General features: G+C 45.3%; 1 protein-coding gene across 10 annotated transcripts in view; it reads right to left on the reverse strand.

Annotated features, from left to right (window-relative positions):
- Positions 1-24366, reverse strand: part of LOC145414299 (serine/threonine-protein kinase MARK2-like) — a 197145-nt gene that overhangs the window by 78936 nt on the left and 93843 nt on the right. For 8 of the 10 annotated variants that reach the window (XM_080283889.1, XM_080283888.1, XM_080283916.1 and 5 more), the window contains one exon: positions 9307-9366. The exons of the other annotated variants lie outside the window; for them this stretch is intronic. In XM_080283889.1, coding sequence (XP_080140015.1) covers positions 9307-9366 — 60 coding nt within the window. The remainder of the gene's footprint in view (positions 1-9306; positions 9367-24366) is intronic. 10 annotated transcript variants of the gene reach the window in all.

Below are 24366 nucleotides of genomic sequence, written 5' to 3' on the forward strand. Positions count from 1 at the left end.
GAGAGAGAGAGAGAGAGAGAGAGACGGGGAAAGTGGACAGTGGAAGATTTGTCAATATAAGGTAAAAAAAAAATACTTCGAGAAAACATGGTAGATAAATAGATAGATAGATAGGTAGACAGATAGATAGACAGATGGATGGACGGACAGATAGATATACTAGAAGAAGGTGGATATCCAGGGGTTTCTGCTAGTCATACCGTATTCACCTCACCTCACTTTCTTCCCAGCGACATTTTGATGTTCCCTTCCATGCTTCAATTTCTCTTCGCCCCTTCCCCTCCACCCTACTACCTGCCTCACTCCACCTACCTCTCCACCATACCTACCTTATTCCACCCTCCACTCCACCCTACCTACCCCACTCCACCATCCCACCCCCCCTTCAATCACACCGTATCCACCCCAGCACCCCGTCCATCACACACCACCACCACCACCTCAACCCTTCTTCCCTCCCTTCCTCCCTCCCCCCGCCTCACCTGGCCAACATCACTCAATCAGGGGCTTCAACAGGTGGCCAATGCTTCATACGTGGTGGATGAGAGGACCACTTGTTCACTTAAGCGTCCATCACGTATGTAGGTTATCTGTCTACCTCCACTTGTTGATCGCTTGCAACTTTCAACTGTATCTCTGCAATTCTCTCTCTCTCTCTCTCTCTCTCTCTCTCTCTCTCTCTCTCTCTCACACACACACACATACTTTTTTAAGCTTGGTCACTTCAGCTTATAAACGATCACGACTTACATAACAGTCCACATATTCGATTTTTTTGTCAATACAACATTTTCACTCCTGGTACATTTTCTAATTCCTCTCCACAACGCGTCGGTCAGCCAAATTCTCGGCCACGTCCCATAATCAGAAGCACAGATATTTACGCCCCACCCCCTGCCACCACCTCCCCTCCTTCCCCTCTCCTTGTCTACATCCCCCCTTCGCTTCTCCCCCCCCCTCTCCTACCCTGCTTCCTACCTCCTGCCCCTCCCCCCTTCTCCTATCCTTCCTCCCCTCTCTCCCTCTCCTATCCTCCTTCCTCTCCCCTCCACTAAAGCCCTCCTTCCCCCCTCCCTTCCCTCCTTCACATCGTCCCCTCCCAACCATCACGTAACATCCATTTCTGTTGAACCTGTTGGTCGTTCATAAGTATTTTTTTTTTTCCTGTCGTGTAGATTTCATGCCATATGCTCTCCTTGGGGATGGAGTCTCAAAAAAAAAAAAAAAAAAAAAAAAAAAAAAAAAAAAAAACGGTTCATTTTCCATTTGTAAAGTTTAATTTTTGACTCTACCCCATGTTTCTATTCTGAAACTAATATACGATGCTCTCTCTCTCTCTCTCTCTCTCTCTCTCTCTCTCTCTCTCTCTCTCTCTCTCTCTCTCTCTCTCTCTCAAGTATTAGAGTCATCCAGTACTACCTAATCCCATCTAATACCCCTTTTCCCCTACATCCTTCCCCTACTCCTTCTATCTACTACTATTCCCTCTCCCCTAGTCCCTCCCCCTTCCCCCTATCTCCCCCTTCGGTCCCATCACGTAACAATCCACTTAAATTTCCAACCTAACTAGATTTCCCCTTCCTGCCCCACTAGTCTGGCCTTCTGTGTGTGTGTGTGTGTGTGTGTGTGTGTGTGTGTGTGTGTGTGTGTGTGTCTCTCTCTCTTTTCTCCCCATCCTTCACCTGCATCTAATTAAGCAACCAACCTGTGCAATTACCTATGTTTTGCTTCCAATGAGCTACTACCTCACCTGCCCTGTTACATCACCGCTACTTATAATGCTGGCTTTTACACAGTCCTCGTTAAGCTTATTCTCTTACCTCTCTTTCTTTTCCTATATTCTTCCTTCCCTCTTCCCTAACATGCTTCTTCCTTCCTTATCCTTCCTCCTCCTACTCTTCTTCCTCCCATCCCTTTTCCGTCAACATCCTCTCCTCCTCCTTCCTCCTTTTCTCTTCAAATCTATTTCTAACCTCCTATTTTCCCCAAACTTATTCCTCCAAATTGTCCTTCTTCATTACTAGCCTTTCCATCATCTCTCCTATTCCCGCTTCTCTCCTCCACTCCACATTCTTCTTCTTTACCCTCCTCCTCTTCCAACCTCTCTCTCTTCCAGCCTCCTCCCCTTCTCTTTTCCAACCTCCTCCTCTTCCAGTCGTTCTCTTCTCTATCCTCCTCTTCCAACCTCTCGCTTCTCCAGCCTCCTCCTCCTCTTCCAATCCTTCTCTTCTCCAGCCTCCTCCCCTTCCTCCACCTCTACTTCACCATCCTCCTCCTCTTCCAACCCTTCTCTTCTCCAGCGTCCTCCCATTCCTCCATCTCTTCTTCTCCAGTCTCCTCCCCTTCCTCCACCTCTTCCCTAACCTTTTCCTTCTAATAATCAAGCACCTCTCACCTTCATGCCCCCCCCTCCCCGAACCAGCCAGGTGATACAACAATAACAGTGACTCATTCCTTACGACAACAAGCGCCCGCCCGCACGCGCACGTATTTTTGTGTGTGTGTGTGTGTGTGTGTGTGTGTGTGTGTGTGTGTGTGTGTGTGTGTGTGTGTGTGTGTGTGTGTGTGTGTGTGTGTGTGTGTGTGTGTGTGTGTGTGTGTGTGTGTGTGTGTGTGTGTGTGTGTGTGTGTGTGTGTGTGTGTGTGTGTGTGTGTGTGTGTGTGTGTGTGTGTGTGTGTGTGTGTGTGTGTGTGTGTGTGTGTGTGTGTGTGTGTGTGTGTGTGTGTGTGTGTGTGTGTGTGTGTGTGTGTGTGTGTGTGTGTGTGTGTGTGTGTGTGTGTGTGTGTGTGTGTGTGTGTGTGTGTGTGTGTGTGTGTGTGTGTGTGTGTGTGTGTGTGTGTGTGTGTGTGTGTGTGTGTGTGTGTGTGTGTGTGTGTGTGTGTGTGTGTGTGTGTGTGTGTGTGTGTGTGTGTGTGTGTGTGTGTGTGTGTGTGTGTGTGTGTGTGTGTGTGTGTGTGTGTGTGTGTGTGTGTGTGTGTGTGTGTGTGTGTGGAGGTAGCGGGCGGCTGTGAGTCACCCTTTGCGGTAGGCCTGAACCGTCTCACTCCACTTCCCTCTCTCTCTCTCTCTCTCTCTCTCTCTCTGTTCCTACTTCCTCACTTTCCCCTTACTTTGTGTCCTCTCACGTCCTCGTCCTCATGTCCTCTATCACTAACCTCGTACACACACACACACACACACACAGGCTTCTCACTCACTATTACAAGCTTCTTATCTATACATACGTCACTTCCTGTACTTCATTACACACACACACACACACACACACACACACACAGGCTTCTCACTCACTATTACAAGGTTCTTAACTATACATACAACGTCACTTCCTGTACATCATTACAAACACACACACACACACACACACACACACACACAGGCTTCTCACTCACTATTACAAGCTTCTTATCTATACATACGTCACTTCCTGTACTTCATCACACACACACACACACACACACACACACACACAAAGGCTTCTCACTCACTATTACAAGCTTCTTATCTATACATACGTCACTTCCTGTACTTCATCACACACACACACACACACACACACACACACACACACACACACACACACACACACACAGGCTTCTCACTCTGGCCATACACCGTCACTTCCTGTACTACATTACGTACAAAACTTTATATAAAAAAAATAAATTGTGCGTCGATCATGGGTCGAAAATATGAAACTTGTATTATTTTCTTTTTTCTTGTTTTTTTTTCCCCTTTTTACAGGAGATGGAGGATGTTTTTTTTAAAGATTGTTATAATGGTGATTGAAAAATAGTCCTGTAACATTTCTAATAATAACAATAATAATAATAATAAATGAATAATAATAATAACAGTAATAATAATAATAATAATAATAATAATAATAACAATGCTACATCATCTCTAATAATCTCACTTTTCTTCATTTATTTCCAGTTTAAGAAATTCTCTCTCTCATCTAAGAAACCCTTGCCTGACCTACATCAAAATATATTCCTAACAACATAAATATTCGTGATCACTGACGCTCAAATTACTCCCATCTTTACGACTATCTTATTGTTATTTGCACACACTACAGTCCTGCCTTGTATTTCCTTCCGCTGAGAAAATGTTACGTAAAAGTGTGTGTGTGTGTGTGTGTGTGTGTGTGTGTGTGTGTGTGTGTGTGTGTGTGTGTGTGTGTGTGTGAGAGAGAGAGAGAGAGAGAGAGAGAGAGAGAGAGGTGACACTCATCTAACGGCGATTGGGATGACCTTCATGTTAGGAGAAAGGAGAAAGTGGGAGAGGGAGGGAGGACAAGGAGAAGATGAGGGAGGGAGGGAAGGAGGGGGGAAGAGGGATGTGACGCAGGAGGAGGGACATGACAAGAGATGAAGGATAGGGAGATATGTTAAGATAGGCGTAAATATATAGGATAGACAGATACCTACATTGTGTGTGTGTGTGTGTGTGTGTGTGTGTGTGTGTGTGTAAATTTCCTCTCTACAGCCCTCTCCCCATTTCAACCCCATTACATCCTTCATTCGCCCTGCCTAGCCCCATTTTCACAGCCTTCACATTACTCACAAAACTGCTCCTCTACAGCGCCTTACAGCTCCCATAATCTTCATCCTACCCTAATCCCACACCCCCCTATTCATCCACTCCCACCACAGCACCCTATTCACTCAGTACCTAACCCCTACCCCTTGCAGCCTCCAGCCCATCTCAGCATCCTGGCTTTCTTGTCCTCCCCACCCTCCTCTTCTTAATCTTCAACCATCCTCATCGTAACCACTGGAGACAATCAATACCCTATCTATTTTCTCTGCCATTCCCTCAGTTGCCTTAAGTGTTTTTCATTCTTCTCTCCATCCTCATTTTTACACACACACACACACACACAGAGTACAATACTACTCCCCTCTATATCCAACCTCTCTCTTCCTGCACCTTCTCTGTTTTCCATTTATTTTGCTTTCCGTGTGGCTCCGTTGCATCATTTACAACTCTGCAACTCTGGCGGTCAGTGAACATGGCAGAACAAAGTGGCGAGGCGTGACACTCCCCCATGCCGCACTGTTCTCTTATTAAGGCCCTTGAGTGCCCTGAGAAAAGCTATTCTACCCTTTCTTGAACCAGAGAATGTGCTGTGAGAAAGGGATAGGGGGCGGCGGAAAATGATACAGTAACGGAGCGACGAGATATGGACTGTTAGCTGTATACTTCTCAATATGAATGAAATGGGGATGTAGAAATTGGTTTATGTTTCTTTGTGAATTTAATAGGCCCTAATAGGAACTGTGAAGGAGATCAGAAACAGCCTATATCAAGGAAGATGATGGTGGTAACGATAAAAGTCAACATATTTAATTAATGAAACTATGCGAATGTACAGGGATGGGATTCGAGAATGAATATAAGCTTAGGATGTAAGAAGATAACGCTGGAGACTGAGAACCTATTATTATCATTATTATTATTATTATTATTATTATTATTATTATTTGTGTGTGTGTGTGTGTGTGTGTGTGTGTGTGTGTGTGTGTGTGTGTGTGTGTGTGTGTGTGTGTGTGTGTGTGTGTGTGTGTGTGTGTGTGTGTGTGTGTGTGTGTGTGTGTGTGTGTGTGTGTGTGTGTGTGTGTGTGTGTGTGTGTGTGTGTGTGTGTGTGTGTGTGTGTGTGTGTGTGTGTGTGTGTGTGTGTGTGTGTGTGGATAAAGCCCATTAATAAAAACAAACCTTGTATTACCTCCAACATAAAAAGGGTGAAACTTAAGTACACCCACAAGATTACGTCAACCGAAGACAACCACAAAGTCAAGTTACACACAGCAAGACTTCATCACTCTTATGCAACGCTCCATTTTGTCCTCATATCTTCCTTATTTATATTTCTATCTTATCCAAACACCTCGATCCTGGTCTACCACTTCCAACGACTCGGCTTTATTTCGGCAATTTGCTGAGAACAGTGGTGAGGGGAGGAAAAACTGTGGAGTTAGATGTATTGTCAGAAAGATGTGCTATTGTGAAGAATATAACAGCAGGGAGTGAGTGAGAGAGATGACTGATTCTGACGTTAGGGAATGAAATAGTAACAAGATATACTGTTAGAAAGGACAGATAATGAGTTTGGATGAAAATATATGACTCAGAAGAGAGGTATCGTTAGAAGAGACCGAGTTTAGAAAATAACTGGGTTAGAAGTGATGTATTAAGAGAGGAATGATTGTGAGTAACATGAGAGGCAGTGTTAAGCTGGGGTGAAAGAGTTATAAGGAAAAACAGAAATAGATGAGGTGCAGTTACAAAAGTGATTGTGAGATTACAAGAAATATGAGGGTTACAATAGAGGAATTTTTTGGGAGGAGTGGTCGCAGAAACAGAAGAGGCACATGGAGTGATAATGAGGTTAGAAGAGAGTACATAGTTATGAGAGGTACTGTTAGAAAGCGGTGGTAGTGGGGGTTAGAAGAGATGTTTGGAGGATTGACAGTGAGAAGAAAAAACATAAATCAGAAGCGGTACCATTAGCAGTGACAGTAAAGTTAGAAGAAAGTAAGAGTTAGAAGAGAGAAATGTTAGAGAGCAGTGGTAGTGAAGTTAAAAGATAACAGATTAGAAGAGGTAGTTAGGACAACGATTGGAAGAAACTTAAGAGAGTTAGAAGAGCGTTACTGTTAGAGAGGTGTGGTAGTGGTGGCGTAACTCAGGCCCACTATCGCTGGATCCCTCAGTATTTCCGCTCTAAACTCCGGAATCTCCAGGAAGTTTCAGGTAGGTCACTGATACCGGTACCACGAGCTCCGGCTTACACAAACAATATATCGTACACGTCCACACACACACACACACACACACACAGTATTAATTTTCTCTTTCAAACATTCCAAATACCTTTTCCAATCTACACATATATTTTCCAAAGACATTTCCTTTCTCCTCACCGTATCATACCTTCTATACTTTCCTTTAACTCTCAGCCCCTTCACTATCTCTTCTCTTTTTCTCTCTTGCTTTCATATTCTTCACTTGCTTTCTTCTCTTTTATCTTCAACTCAGAGATACCATGGTCATAAGCTGGTCAAACAAACATTCCCGAAAGGACTAATAATTATGCTGCTGTTGATTTTTTGTTCTCTCTCTATCCCTCTCCTTTCTTTTAACTTTCTTTCATTTCCCTCTCTGTCACTGCCCTTATCTTTTATCGTTCCCTTTCCTTCTCATCCCATCTCTTTCTTTTCACCTTTCCTTCCCTTCCTATCTCACCTCACATCCCATTCCTTCATCCCTTCCTTCCCTTTCTAACGCATCCCACCCTCCCCCTTCTTACCCCATCCCCATCCCTACCCTCTAATCCCACCTCACTCGATCCTATCTACTCCCTTCCCTTTTCTCTCTCTCCTCCTTCCCCATCAATAGCTGTAGTACCCTCACCTCCACTTCGAAAAAACTAAGCTCTTCCGCGTCAGCCCTCTGCCAGCCTCCTTACACAGCAGAGAAAGCCCTTAATTTTATCCACCTTTCTTTTTCTTTCGTTTACCCTTTACTTTCATTTTCTTTTCCCCACGTAACCTCTTACTATTCTCCCTCCCACCATTTTTCTTTCCTCCTCAGTGTGCCCCTTACTTCCTCCCCTTTCTTTACCCCTCATTTCCTCCCTCACTTTACTTTCTTATTCCTCATTTTCACCCCTTACTTTCCACCCCTTTTACTCTCCTTACTCTGCTAATCTCTCTCTCTCTCCCTCTCTACAATTTTCACTTTTTTAACACCCCTACAGGCTCAATCGAGGACCTTAGCTATGATTAAGGATTTTTAAAAGAGAAGAAGACATCATTCTTATTTCCAACTTCCTCTTCTATTTTAGCTCAACCATCTGCCCTCCTTCCCTTCTTCTTGCCTCCTAATTCGTCTGTCTTTCCAATCTCTTCTCCCAACCCCTCCATCTCCTCTCCATAACTCCTTCTCCCCTCCCGTCTCCTCTCTTCCTACTTCCGCTCTCTCCAATACCTCTCCTCCTCCTCCTCCTCTCCCCCTTCCATCCCCTCCTTCCCCATCCTCCCTCCTCTCCACTATCTATAACTGTAGCACCCTCACCTCCACTTCCACGATAATGAAATCCTCTCTCTCTCTCTCTCTCTCTCTCTCTCTCTCTCTCTCTCTCTCTCTCTCACACACACACACACACACACACACACACAAAATATATAAATGGACGGTGGAGAATCAAAATCAATCACTCATAAAACAAGACAAAAGACACAAGGAAGACGACTTAAGACAACAACAGGCAGGAAACACGAAAGCAGACGAAAGAAAAAAAAAATCGAGGAAAACAATGCCACAATAATACACCACAAGACAAACACACAGTAACAAAGGCTGGAAAACACACACACACACACACACACACACACACACACACACACACACGAAGCAGGATATATACACAGGGAAAGGTAAAAGAAAACGAAAGAGGCAGAAATTAAAGCAACTCTGACGAACCGTAAGACAGACAGACACATCAACTGAGGACCAAAACAAAACACATGGCGCAATAAAACACGTGGCAACACATAAACAGTAAATAACACGACAAAAACACGTGTGGCAATACAAACACGTGGGACAACATATACACAGTAAACAAACAAGAGGGTAAGAAGACACACACACACAGATAAACACAAAACAGTAACAAGCTAGACAACACGTGGAGCAAGATAAACACGTGGGACAGCATAAACAGCAAACAAACAAGAGGGTAAGAAGACATACAGACATACACAAAACAGAAGCTAGACAAGACAGAACACGTGGAGCTGTTTGCAGAGTACACAAACATAGGGAACAATATAGAGAAGAGACACAAGAGCAATATAAACAGAAAACAAACACAAGAAGCAGCATAAAAAACAGCACACAAACACGTGGATGGCAGCAGGACACACAACAAGCAGTAAAGGGGGCTGGAACACAAGACAAACACACGGAGCAAAGCGAATACACAAACACATAACAAATACACAAACAGCAGACACGTAGAATATACAGCATAAACAAATACACAAGACAAATACACGAAGCAACACTAAAGAGTACACAAACACATTTAACGATTACACAAACAGTACACAGACACGCAGAGCAACATACAGCATACACCAATACACAAACACAAAGCACCAAGACCAGAGAACAAGGGAAAACAAACATAAACAAACATTAAACATCGCACAAGACTCACTACACAGCCCAGGATACCAACACATGACTGACAACACTGGTAAACATTGGATAGAAGGTTGACACTCACCCTAGGTCGATGTCCCCCTTTCTCGGCCGCTTTGCTGCTGGAGCCCTTGCCGTCACTCACCTGGAGACAGATATGAAGGTTTAATTAATTACTTTACTGTACATATTCAGGTGTGGTTATACTACAAGGAGATTAGTCGAACGGCAAGTAATAAACGACTTACACACACACACACACACACGTATAAAATTTCAACGCAAAAAAAAAAAAAACACGTCAGTCCCTCCATTTTCTCTCACATCCAATTATCCCACCTGACAATCGAAACACACAACTATCCTTAAAAACACATGTACCGGTACCTCGGTTCAACATTACAGGTCCAGGCCAGATGAAAATATGCCAAAATCCTCCTCCTCTCCACACCCGAGGAGGGAATATCATAAAGAGTGTGACACAGCGGTACAGTGGGTGTCAACAATGCCCACTGCGTAACAATAGACGTGAAAACAAAAGACACACGCGGGATGAGGCACTGGAAGAGGAGGAAAGCAAGGAGGAGGAGGAGGGAATGAGGACGAGATGATGACGGAGGAGGGAAAATTGGGTGAGGAGGAAAGGAAGAGGGAGGGACAGGATGAAAGGAGGAGGAGGAAGGGACAGGAGGAAAGGAGGAGGAAGGAAGAGGAGGAAAGCAGAAGCAAGAGGGTAGAGGGGATGGGAGACGAGATGATGAAGAGGGAAGGGAGCAAATATGAGGGAAGATGGTTGAGGGGACAGTACGTGGTTAAACAGTTACACACATACACAGACACACGAACCAAACAGACCTTGTAGTTCAAACATGGTGGCCAGGCCTTAATGTCATAGATCAGTTTATTCAAAGAAGGAGAAGAAAGGGACAGGAGCAACAAAGATGGAGGGGGGGAGGGAGAAAGGTGACGATGAAGAGGACGGGGGAGAGGATGCAGAGGGGAGGAGACGAAGAGGGGAAGAGAAGACGATGAGGAGGGGAGGTTGGAGAGGGGAGGCTGAAGGGACGGAGGAGGACGGGAGGTAGGAAAGGATTTGGAAGAAGATTTTTCTTACGCGTAAAGAAAAAAATATATATATATATATATATATATATATATATATATATATTACTACTAATGTAAACAATGAATCTTAAAAACCCATTCACTACGCTGATGGTTTTATTGCCGCTATTTCCACACGGTTTTATTCGGTAACTTTTCGTATTTCAAGGAGGCTGTCCATTAAGTAGAATACAATAATCTGAAAGTAACTAGCAAGAACAAACCAATAAAGACGCCACAGGAATAAGGAGGTTATAAAGAAAATAGGAAGAAACAAGCAGGCGTATATTACAGAGACAGACAGATACAGATAGCTAGATAGATAGATAGATAAACAGATAGATAGACAGATAGATAGGAATATATGCAGAGAATTTTGCAACAGACGTCCAGCTTTTACAGAATCTCACGAATTTAGAAACAGCAAATCCGGTTTGAATATGGTATACGCTGGTTGTGAAAAACGTATCTTGTGGGAGTGTGAATGTTGGTATTTATATATGTATAGATCTATGTATATATGTATTCACGTAGATATGTATATATTTATGTACGTATTTATGATATGTATAAAAAGTTTGATGAAGTAATACTAGCAGTTCCCAGACTAGCGACGTGTAAGTTTTTTTGTGCAATGTAATAGTTACACACACACACACACACACACACACACACACACACACACACACACACACACACTAGATCTTTGCCACGAATAACTACAAGATGACTCAACTTCTCCGGGACTACCAAGAATGAGTAAATAACCCAGATGTCATGCTGGCGAAGATAATAGTGCCATACGTCCCAAGGCTGGTGTACAGGTGAGTTGGCGTGGTGTGACAGGTGAGACGGCAGAAGGAGGAAGGGGGTCGAATGGTAGGTGGGATACAGTGAAGGGGGCAAGGGGAAGAGGGTGAAGGGAGAGGGAAGAGGATTGAGGGATGGGGAAGGGCAGAGGGACAGAGAAAGGTAGAGGGATGGGGAAGGGTAGAGGGAAGGGGAAGGGCAGAGGGAAGAGGGAAGGGAAAGGGAAGGGTAGAGAGGAAAGGGAAGGGGAAGGGAAGAGGGATGGGGAAGGGTAGAGGGATGGGGAAGGGGAAGGGTAGAGGGTAGAGGGATGGGGAGGGGCAGAGAGTTGAGGGATGTGGAAGGGTTGAGGGGAGGGGAAGGGTAGAGGGAAGGGGAAGGGTAGAGGGGCAGAAAGTAGATCAGTAGAGGGACGGAGAAGGGCAGAGGGATGGGGAAGGATAGAGGATAGAGGGAAAGGGAAGGGTGACACAGGGAGAGGATGGAGAGAGTGGTAAGAGGTGAAAGGGAGGATGGTATGGCTGAAAGGAAAATGAAACGAGAGTTGGAAAGGAGAGGATAGAGGATGAAGTGGTAAGGGGAAGGAAGATACAGTATTTGAGGATACGAGGATGGTGTGAGTGGAATGCGGAGGGGAATGGGAGCAGGAGGTTTGTGGTAGAGGGGAAGACAAGGTGTGGAGTGGTTAGCTAAAAGGGAGAGGATGGAGTGGTTGGGAAGGGGGTAGAGATGGTGTGGTGGGGAAAGGGGAGAGGATGGAATGGTCGGGCAGAAGGCAGAGGATGGAGAGGTGGGGAGACAGGGGATAGGATGGAGCGGTGGGGAGGATAGGAGGTGGACTGAGCAGTATGGGGAGTGGGAGAGGGAAGGGGGATGGACCAGTACGGTGGAGAGGGAGAGGGGACGGAGTGGTATGGAGTGATAGGCTGGGAGAGGGCCAAGAGTGGAGCTGGCAGTGGGAGTGGCGGTAGGTAAGCTAGGTAGGGGCACTGTACTCATTTACACTCTTCCTATCAACTACACTCTTAATCACTCTTATAAAGCTACCACTTGTACTACCCACTTGTACTCCTCCTATCAAATGTCACCCTTTTATCACGCTTCTTGCATAACCAACTCTGCCACTACTTCTCAACTCTGCATCTCAATATACATACACAGAGAGAGAGAGAGAGAGAGAGAGAGAATGTAGGTTGTAAATCACCTTGCATCCCACACACGCACACTCATTCTCGGGGTCACTAACTGCTTGCCACACACAAGTGTACACACGCACACGCAAGCACATATGTATGGACGGGTATATGTAAGTACAGATGAAATACACACGAACACATACGATACACATGCACGCACAAATGGAGGACGTGAAAACAGGAACATATATATTTAAGATCACACACACACACACACACACACACACACACACACACACACACACACACACACACGATGGCAGGTGAGAGAAGGGGATAGAGTATTTTTGGACGGAAGTGGAAGCTATTTAAGTGAGGGTAGTGCTGAGGAAAGTGACACAGAAAGAGACTGGGCACACACACACACACACACACACACACACACACACACACACACACACACACACAGGCAGTTCAAAAGGGAGGTGATGCCCAGGAAACACAAGTGAGGATACATGACAGTGATGAAGAGGACAGTGCAGGGAGGAGAAGAGTGTGGTGGGTTGAGGGAGACGGGAAGTGAGGTGAAGGGCAATTAACATACCACCTGTGTCCATAAGAATACCTGGAACTCCTTATAGGTAAGTCCTGGCCATCAACATCACACTTGGTTATCTTAATGGATTTTCTGGTTCCTGAGGCCAAGAGTGTAAGTAGGATTGTGTAACTATATATAAGAAACCTTGTATTTTGTAGTCAATCTTCATCCTCAATACTGGACTGGGTTTATGTATGTATGTATGTATGTATGTGTGTGTGTGTGCGCACTGCTGTATGAATCATTCGATGAATTTAAAACAAAAAGGGGACAATGACATTCTCGTCCTCAATAACTACCGTGTGTGTGTGTGTGTGTGTGTGTGTGTGTGTGTGTGTGTGTGTGTGTGTGTGTGTGTGTGTGTGTATTATACGTATATAATTATGCAGGCACGTATATGCGAGAATGTGTACATGATACTATGTCTTATGCATGCATGCATGCAAGCAATTTGTCTACACCATGTATTTCTGTATAAAGCTTACATATGTACGTCACGTAGGTTTCTATGTACGTTTAAGCAGTATATGAAGACTTCCAAGACAGCAAAGGTACACTTGGCATTCCCTCCTCGTCCCCAAGGTGTGACTCACCAATTCTAAGTCTCCAGTCATGAGCCATGCAACCTTCCACACCCACATGACCTTCCTACCTCTTGCGTCACACAGGTACACACACACACACACACACACACACACACACACACACACACACACACACACACACACACACACACACACATAAACGCGCGCGCGTGTATTATTGATGCAGCCTACAATGACAACAATAAAGCAATAGAAACATGAGAATGCTGAGGTACAATATAATAAATCGCCAACATAAAGGAGCTACGAAGTCTACAATGAGACTTACGATACGTAACAAAATGTCTGACACCATCCGGGGTCGAACCCAGATCCCGATGTGTGTCAGTTAAAGTACACAACACATCTGACCACCGGGAACTCCAGCGCAGGTGTGGGTGAGGGTATTGTGTAAGTGTGGGAGGAGGGGGGGGGGATGTGGTGAAAGATGAGAGGACTGAAGGTACAGTGTGTGTGGCGCAAGGCAGAGCATGAGTGGGTGGTGAGGTGAGGTGTGGACAGCAGGTGGGATGAAGGTGCATAACAGGAGAGGGTGGGAAGCTGGTAAAGAAGAGAGGAGAGGAGAGGAACGGAGGGACGAAGGAGAGGGAAGGAATGATGGATTAGAGCATGTGTGGGTGGTGAGGTGAAGGGTGGTCTGCATGTGGGATGAGGGTGCATGAAATGAGAGGAAGGGAAGCTGGCAGAGAAGAGGAGAGGAATGGAAGGAAGATGAAGGGGGAACGAAAGATGGAGAAGGATGTGATGAATGAAGGGGAGGAGAGTGTGTGTGGGCGGATGTAAGATGTGGACAGCATGTGGGATAAGGGTACATCACAGGACAGGATGGAAAGCTTGGAGAGAAGAGGAGAGGAATGGAGGGAAGATGGAGAAGGAGGGGAGAAATGAAGGGTAAGAGGGTGTGTGGGCGGGAGGTAAGGTGTGGACAGCATGTGGGATGAGGGTGCATGACAGGACAGGAGGGAAGTTGGCTGAGGGACAGAAGGAATAAAAGGAAAGACAGAACAGCAAAGCAGACAGTTATAGGAAAAGGACAGGAGAGAAAGAGAGAGAGAGAGAGAGAGAGAGAGAGAGAGAGAGAGAGAGAGAGAGCTAAACAGTTCCGTACATAGAGGGAATATGTGAAGGAAGAAAGATGGAGTTATATAGGAATACATATAAGAGGGGTTGAGGAGGCACAGAAATGGAGGATAGGATGGGCAAGAGGAGTGACAAGAAAAGGGAAGGACACGAATAATACTAAATACACCAAAAGATAAAAGGTAAGAAATGCAGGACAAAGACGAAGATAAAAAGGTGGATGGGTATGGAAGGACGAAACTTGGAACGGAATAAGAAGAAAAGGCCGATAATTACAAGGGAGGGGGGGAAGACAAGATGAAGAAAAGAGGAGATGAAGAAAATGCAGCAGAGGATTATTGTAAGCCTTTTAACACGCTGACGTAATTTTTTTTTTTTTGTTCCGGATATTATTATTATTTTCAAACGATTATCTTCTGCGTAGTGGGGATATTTCAAAATAAAACAGGCTAAATACTGACTTCATTAACCCATTCACTATCCACAGTCCCTCCTAACTTGAATAAAATCGTCTGAAAATCGTCTGGTTATAGCCTGAATAAAATAAACATAGTGGATAAGGAGCTCAAAGAAAAGGAAATGAGGAGAGTGGAAGTGAGGAGAACAGAAGATAAAGAACGAAGGCCACAAAGAAAAGAGGTGTAAAGACGAGAGGAAGGAAAACATTGCAAAGGAAGACAGAGAAAGATGGAAAAAAAAAAAAAAAGAGGAGGAAGGGAAAGGTGAAACGAAGCAACAAGACAAGAAAGGAGTGATGATAAATAAGGGAGAGAGGGAAGGGAGGGGGAATATATGAGGACGGTGGGAGGAAGGGAGGGGAGGGAGAGAAGAGGTGGGGGAAGATGAAAAGAGGGAAGTCTGAAGAGGTAGGAAGACGGAGGGAATGTAAGCGAAGAGGAGGGATGACAAGGAAGGAGAGCAGAAGAGAAAGACTGAGGGAGCGAAGATGGGGGAGGTGGGAGATGGGAAGACACGGAGGGAGGAGGGAGAGAGAGAGGGAGGAGGAGGTAGTGGAGGAGGAGGATGACTCACTCTCTGGATTTCTCCTCAGAATACCGGCTCATGTTACTCCACCAACACCACTCCTTACCATACCTTCCACATCATCTTACTCCACAGACTATCTCCACAAATACCATTACCCCACATTATCGTACTCCACCGACCATCTCCACCAATACCATTACTTTATCTCCACCAATATCACTCCACCAACTACCTCCACAAATACCATTACTCCACATTATCTTACTCCACCGACCATCTCCACCAATACCATTACTTTATCTCCACCAATATCACTCCATCAACTACCTCCACTAATACCATTACTCCAAAAATCACAATACCAACCCTCCACCACTCCCTCACTCCACCAATCCTCCACCACTCCCTCACTCCACCAACTATCTCCAACATTAGCATCATCTCTCCCTCACAACAAGATCACTGACATGTCAACACCACCACTGTTCCTCCTTCATCCACACTTTCTCCACCACCACCAAATCTCTCCACCATCACTGTTACTACCCCCCAGACAAAGGTCAGTATTCTAGATAGCGTAGGAGGCGCCGTAACACTCCTTCCGTTGCGATTTATTATTTTACATCTTAAAATTCTCTTCCATGTTATTTATAATTTCAATATCGACCAAATTTACACCAATAACATATAAGAGAATACTGAGATATAATATGCAGAATAAATCGCTAAGGAAGAGGTGTTCAGAAATCCCCAAGTCACTCAGAACACGACCCAGCATCACTATCAACACTGCTCCAGCCACCACTCCATTCCGTCCACTACTCAACCAGCCGCCAACCAATCTTCATCACCCTCCCTCATCACTCCTCTGTGTCTGTAATTGCCACTCCTCTAATTCCCTATCCACCATTAATATACCTAATCACCCCTTGTAATCCCTAAATCACCCAATCTCTCTCTCTCTCTCTCTCTCTCTCTCTCTCTCTCTCTCTCTCTCTCTCTCCATTCTTTTGATTTCTCTCCTCAGTCTTTTCATCAATTTTGCTCGACTTTTCGTTCACATTCACACTTCCTTCCATAAATTTTCTCCCTTCCTCACACATCCATTTTCCCTAATCCTAACCTCACTCTCTCTCTCTCTCTCTCTCTCTCTCTCTCTCTCTCTCTCTCTCTCTCTCTCTCCACCCCAGCATTGTATTCCCCCAGACAATCGCCACCCCCAACAGAACAATAGTCACAGGCTTTCTCTACAACATAGCTCAGAAATCTGCACACACAGTATTGACAGACAGAGTACAGGCAAACACTATACAGATCCAACTCTCCACTACACTCCAAACACACTCCACTTCCCTCCTCATCAAATATTTTTTTTTACTGGGTTCAGGGTATCACAATTCACGTATATATAATCACCCTCCGCTACCCAGGTGTCTAGGTGGTTACTCAAACATGCTTCCCTTATGGTCATCGTGCTGTAATGTTTCTAAGTCACTGAGTCTAAGCAGCATTTCATACGACTGATTATGTTTCTAATTCACTGTCTAAGCATCACTTCATACATTAGTAGTATTTATAGGACTTGTGCGCCCTCTTCCCCCTACCTTTATGGCATAATATACTTAACTATCCTCTTTCCACTTTTACTTGGCCTAAAATTGCCTTCTCAGTCTCTTCAGTAATGAGATTAATAATAATAATAATAATAATAATGAGAATATGGTAGTAGTAATGAAGCAGTGTCTTGGAAAGGATGTATAGTCGCGACACTGCCTCCTGTTACTGGGGTACAGAACTACTGTATAGTTGAAAATAGGGAGATAAGGACGGTGGAATACAGTGAGTTCATCTGACTAACTTCAATATAAAAGACACATTCCTTTCCCAATTCACACTAAGAGATAATACTTGGTAAATCAGTGAGGAGGAGGAAAGGAGACAGACAGACAGACAATCGGTAATTTGGAAGAGGGAGAAACAGAGAGGCGATCCGTAATGAGGAAGAGAGAGAGAGGCAGAGAGAGAAAGGCAGAGATAGACAGCCAGACGCCCACTGCCACTAACTCAATACCACTGATGGCTATCCAACGCGGAACACGCAGAGATACCAATTCTGTGGACGGTGATACGGGGAGATAAGGGGCGATAGAATCAGAGTGGGCCACGAGGAAGTGATGATGATTGATTGATTGCCAGGTTGAATGGATGAACGGATGGATGAACGTGTGGTTAAACGGATGGCAACGTTGCTAAGTGAGGGGGATGGATGGATGGAGGGACAGGTGGTTGAACAGATGGCCCGGTTAAGTAGGAGACTGGCTGACGGTAACGGTTGATGATGATGATGATTATGATGATGATGATGGACAGACGGGTGGATGGATGGATAGGTGAAGTGGAAAAATGTGATGAAGAGGAGGAGATGAGGTGGAAGGGAGTGACGTGAGACTGACGGGGGAGCAATGAGGTTAAGAGGAGAGGTTAGGTGAGGCTGGAGAGGATAAGCTGAGAGTCGAGAGGGTGAGGTTCGGATACGATGAGGTTGGAGAGGGTGAGGTTAGGAGGATACGATGAGGTTGGAGAGGCTGTTAGGTGAGACTGGAGGGGGTAAAGTGAGGTTGGATGAGGGTGAAGGGGGTGGAGGTTGAAGGGTGTGAAGGCAGACGTGTATATGCATGAGGCGTGAGGTGGGGGTGAGGGACAAGGCCTTCTCTGTCCACTACCTCCCATTGTGCTCCCTCTTTGGTCAACCTCTGGCCTTCCTCATGACAACACGTGAGGGGAAGAAAGAAGAAAAGGAAGACAATAAGAAGCCAGGGGAAAGGGAAGAAAGGAAAGTGGAAATGAAAGAGGAAAAGAGAAAGGAAAGAGGAAAGTGGAAGGGAAAGAGGAAAGTGGAAAGGAAAAAGGAAAGTGGAAAGGAAAGAGGAAAGAGAGACAATGAGGTGAAAGGGATGGCAGGAAGGGAAAGAAGAAAGGAGAAGGGAAAGTGGAAAGAGGAAAGGAGAAAGGAAAGAGGAAAGGGGAGAGCCAATGAGATGAAAAGGATGGCAGGAAGGGAAAGATGAAAGGGGAAAGGGAAGAGAGAACGCAAAGTTAAAGTGAAGATAGGAAAGGAGAGGGAAGAGGAGGATGGTATGTGAGAGAATTTGAGACTAAAGAGAAGGGAAAGATGGACAATATGACAATGGAAACAAACTGAGAGGGAATGAGGAAGGAAAGAGGGAGGGAGAATGAGAAAATGGGAGGAAAAAGTGGTGAGGGGCTGCAGGCGAATATGAAAATTGGAGAAAGACAATAAAACAAAAATAAATGAAAGAAGAAAACAGGGAAAGGAGGTAGAAGTAGGGACGAAGACTGAATGAGAAAGGAGGAAACGACAGAATGAAAATAAAGGGGGAAAAAAAAGGAGGAAACGAGGAACAAAGGAGAAGAAAGAGGAGGGAATGAGGAACAAGGGAGAAGAAAACGTGGAAGAAAGGAAATGAAGGGAGGGCAGGAGAATGAGGACATGGGGAAGACAAGGTGTGGGAGGGAAGAAGGAAATGTGAAAATGAAGGCAGGATCGATGCAAGAAAAGTAAAGGAGAGGAGAGGAGAGAGGCGGGTGAAGAAAGAGGGGGAAAGAAGCAAGGGAACTAAGATGAAAAGAAGGAGGAGTGTATGGATGGGAAGGACAGGAAGAGAGGGAGGGGAGAAGGGAGAAGAATGAGAAGGGGGGAGGGGGTAGAAGTGAACAGGGGAAGGGAGAAGTACAAGAGGGAGAAGAGAGAAGAGGAAAGGAGAAGAGGGAGAATGAAAGCGAAGGAGGGGAGGAGAGGGAGGGAGAGCAAGAGTGAGCGAGGCGAAGTTCACCCAATATTGTGTTTACGGCTGAGTGATGGAGATTGGTACCAAGGACGGCTCAGGGGGCGGGTGGTGGAGAGAATGGGTGGTGGTGGTGGTGAGAAAAGTGGGTGGTGGAAGAAAACTGAGTGATGGTGAGAGAGAAGTGGGTGGTAGCGAGACAAGTGGGTGGTGGTGTGAAGTAGGTGGTGGAGAGAAATGTAGGTGGAGAAAATAAGAACCTTGACAGTAGACGGACACTGGGTGGAAAGACTGGGCGGAAAGACTCTGGATGAAGATCGAGTGGACAGAGAGTGTGGAACAAAGAGAGTCGAGGGAAACATTGTGGAAAGACTGAAAGATGAAGGTGGGGACGATAAAAAATAAGGGTGGTAGCGAGGTTAGGTGTGTGGGGAGGTGCTAAGAAGGGGTTGAGAGGATTAGGTGTGTGGGGAGGCGCAAGATAAGATACGGTTTGGTGTTGATAAAGCCAGGGAAAGGCCACAAACACAAAGATAAACGGGAATGAGGAAGGACCAGAAAGGAAGGCCGTCGACAAGGCTTCAAAATAGGCCTAAGGCATGAACAAGACAGTACACCCAATCCCTTCAGCCCGAGGACGTCTTTGGTAGTACTATTCTAACCCCAAACTAATTAATACCGCTTAGAAGAGAACCATTAAGGGCTAATCTTGATGTGTAATAGGAAGGATAACGAAGGCACAAGATTAATCAACCCCTTCAGCGCGAGTCCGTCATTTCTGCCTTAATTTCCTGATGCCTGATTCCTGGCGATTTAGTTATCTTAGGAAGGCGGCTTAAAAATTGTTCCTGTTGTGACCCCAGGCTCATCTGAACGTGAACCCGGTGGACTGCAGGCTTTAGTTTTACTCCTGGAAGCCATGATCCTCCTTTAGGGGGCTAGGAAGGGGAGCTGAGGGACGTTTGTATAACCGGGCAGTGGAGTCGCCTGGTTATATCGGTGCCACAACGTGAAGGCGCCCCTCTCCAAAGCCACCGTACTTGTGAAGGAGTTAAGGAATGATACAACTCCCCTCAGCTGAAAAAGTCTCCCTTAAACTAAATTATATCTGGAGAAAAGAAAACTAAATACAATAAATAAATAAATAAAAGTAATCGGTGTGAAGAGGCTGAGACAATCCTAAGCTGAACGAAGATAATGAATGTACAAGACCAATTACACGATGAAACTAGCCAGGGCATTAGCAGGATTCATTTCACTCTCATTACCTTCATCTTCTCTCAACCAATTAATTACCGTCCTCCTTCCACGTCTCATATTTCATTACCTTTTACTCCAATCTCAAGACCATTTCTATCATTCCTCTTATTTTCTGATGATTTACTAAAACGATTTTGTTCATGGTAAAGAAGTAAAGCATTCACAAACAATATTCTCCCGCTCTCTCTCTGCTCTTGCTATCGTCACACTATTTACTTTTTCGAGCTCTCCTCAATCTTCTGTGCAGATGCAATTTCTCTCTCTCTCTCTCTCTCTCTCTCTCTCTCTCTCTCTCACACCTTCAGCCACATTCACTGCACACATTCGACTGCTTTCCCGGTAACTATTCATCAATGCACTCTTGTCCCATTTTACACATCATCCCCTTCAACATTTTTCATTCGCTATTCAACGCGGTGCTCGGGTATTTCAGGCTCGCTAATTCATTCTATACATTTCTTCACACTAATCCCTTCAACCACATTCACCCCACATGCCTCGCTTCACCCTTTCAGTGCGATTACGTATTTCTGCATTACTTTTTTTTTTTCGTATTCTCTCTCTCTCACTCTCTCTCCAATTTTTATATAGGTTAAGCAAAGATGTTCTAATATTTAAACTCTCTCTCTCTCTCTCCCTCCCTCCCTCTCTCTCTCTCTCTCTCTCTCTCTCTCTCTCTCTCTCTCTCTCTCTCTCTCCCTATAAAGGCTAGGCAAAAAATACCCTAATGTTTTCATCTTCACAAACGATATTCGAAATGATTCTCTCTCTCTCTCTCTCTCTCTCTCTCTCTCTCTCTCTCTCTCTCTCTCTCTCTCAAAAAACACCATTCCCTACGCGATTAACATCCCCCTTTCCTCCCCACCCCAGAAAGCTTATCACTCCAATTTCATTCAATTTGCACATAGCATTAAAACCGACCCAGGAGTGTTATAAATGGCGGGGAGAATATAGAGGCTTCAATTCCACTACCCACACTATCAAAAGGATCTGGACGAGGCTGTGAATGTGGCTCGTAAAGGAAGGAAAAATAGTGTGTGTGTGTGTGTGTGTGTGTGTGTGTGTGTGTGTGTGTGTGTGTGTGTGTGTGTGTGTGTGTGTGTGTGTGTGTGTGTGTGTGTGTGTGTGTGTGTGTGTGTGAGAGAGAGAGAGAGAGAGAGAGAGAGAGAGAGAGAGAGAGAGAAAGAGCGTCACAACGAGACTAATATAGAATCCAGCACTCCACAAGCTGCACAGACAGAACGATAGACAGAAATTCACAGACAGGTGGACAAATTAAGCATATCAACAGGTTACGCGGACAGAGTGACAGACAGACGTTCAGACAGACAGATAAATAGAAATATAAACACGTCGAAGGGACAGAATGATAGATAGACGTTCAGACAGACAGATAGAAGTATTGGCACAGACGTTTAGACAGACAGACAAATAGAAATATAAGCAGGTCAAAGGGACAATGATAGACAGACGTTCAGACAGATAGATAAAAAAAAAGTACGGAGACAGAGGTAGATGCAAATTCAGACAGACAGGAAAATAACTGATATGAACCCAAGAAAAAATAAAAAATACAAAGAAATAAAAGTCCTACAAAAATAACGACAAAAATAACAATGATCAACAGCATCCGGAACGATATAACAACTGCTGTATAAACAATGAGGGAATGTGAAGGGGGTGACTGAATGAGAAGGAAGGGGATGAATAACGGTGAATGAAGGACCAGGAAGGAGTGTGAAGAGTGAATGAATTGAAGGGGGTGAATGAAGAAGAATGAATGGGGTCAATGAAGGAAAACGAAGGAGTGAATCACGTATGAGGTGCATAAAGGAGTGAATGAAGGAATATGAAGAGGGTGAATGAAGGAGAATGAAAGGGGTGAATGAAGGATTATGAAGGGGGTGAATGAAGGATTATGAAGGGGGTGAATGAAGGAGTATGATGCGGGTGAATGAAAGAGTATGAATGCGGGTGAATGAAGGAGTACGAAGGGGGTGAACGAGGGTGATTGAAGTACCAGTATGGATGAATGCAGGTATGATGGGGTGAAAGAAGGCGTACCGAGGAAGTGAATGAAGTATGGGTGAATGAAGGACAGGAGGGGTAAGGAGTATACGTGAGCTTCATTCATAAAGGGGGGGAAGGATTCTATTGGACCGTTGCCAGTTCCTGAATGGGGAAGAGGGAGGGGGGGGCAGCTATTCCCACCCACACACCCTCTCCCTCTCCCCTCCCACCCACACACACCCTCTCTCTCTCCCCTCCCACCCACACACACCCTCTCTCTCTCCCCTCCCACCCACACGTACCCTCTCTCTCTCTCCCCTCCCACCCACAACTCTCTTTCCACCGCTGTCTGTATCCCTCCCTCTCCCTCTCTATCTTCCCCCTCCTCTATATCCTTCCCTCACCTTCCCCTCGCCCATCCCACCCTCTCTCTATTCTCCCTTCCATCCCTACCATACTGTCTTTATTCTTCTCTCATCTACCCTTCACGCCTTCCTTTCCTTTCCTTCCTTCCTTCACCCATCCCTCTTTCCTCCCTCCCACCCACACCCTTCCTTCACCAAAACCTCGTCCCTCTTTCACGGTTTGTAAAGACCACGAGGTCAATATGCAGGGCGTATCTTCATAAATTTCTCTCTCTCTCTAACAATGTAAAACAAACAGCAACAGACCTAATCGTCCTTTGCGGACTATTTATCAGAGAGGACAACGAATACCGTATCACATCTAACAGTTGCAAGATAAGAACAGGGACGCAAGAAGGCTCTCCCCCACACCAATCACACTTTCCTTCCTTATTCGTATCACTGTTTTTCCTGCTCCTCTTTTCCCTCCCGTTCTTCCCCATTGTCCTCTCCTCCCTCGCATGTCCTCTCTAACCTTCTCTTGCCTTCCTCTCTCATTCTTTCCTTGTAGCTCTCCGATGACCTCACCCCCCTCCTCTCTCTCTCTCTCTTTAACCTTCCTCTCTCGTCCTTTCCCCGTTCACGCAGTCGCCGTCCTCCTCTCCCTCCCCTCCTCCTCCTCCTCCCTCCCTTACTACCTCCTCTCTTCTCCACCCTTCTCTCTTTCCTCTCTACAATCCACTTCCTCCCAATTTATCCTTCCCTCTTCTTCTTCCTCTTCCCTCTACATTCCTCTCCTAATTCACTTCCATCCCTCCTCCTCTTCATTCACCTTTTTCCATTCTGTCCTCTCTCTCTCTCTCTCTCTCTCTCTCTCTCTCCATGCCTTCACAAACCTACTGCCCCATTGCCCCAGTTGCTACTCACACACACACACACACACACACACACACACACACACACACACACACACACACACACAGCATTGCACAGGCTAAACAATCCAGCACCACACACACACACACACACACACACACACACACACACACACTAACACTGGCAAAATCTCACCATAAACAAGAAAAGTCCTTTAAAAATCCCAATACTTTATATAAATGGGAAAATCCAGGTCATTAGGTAAAAGCAATTAGGTTAACGACATCTGAATCATCGCAGGGGGATTGGGAGTTATGGGATGGTGGGCTTGTGGTGGCCTGTTGCGGTAGACTGTGGTGGTGGTGGTAGTGTGGTCGTGGTGGTGGTTGTGGTAGTGTGGTGGTGGTTGTGGTAGTGTGGTGGTGGTTGTGGAGACTGTTGTGGTGGTGGTGGTGTGGTTGAGGTTGTGGTAGTGTGGTGGTGGTTGTGGTAGTGTGGTGGTGGTTGTGGTAGTGTGGTGGTGGTTGTG

This window comes from Coenobita brevimanus, chromosome 13, assembly GCF_032717465.1.
Source record: "Coenobita brevimanus isolate Jiangsu-jjx chromosome 13, ASM3271746v2, whole genome shotgun sequence".
Lineage (NCBI taxonomy): Eukaryota > Metazoa > Arthropoda > Malacostraca > Decapoda > Coenobitidae > Coenobita > Coenobita brevimanus.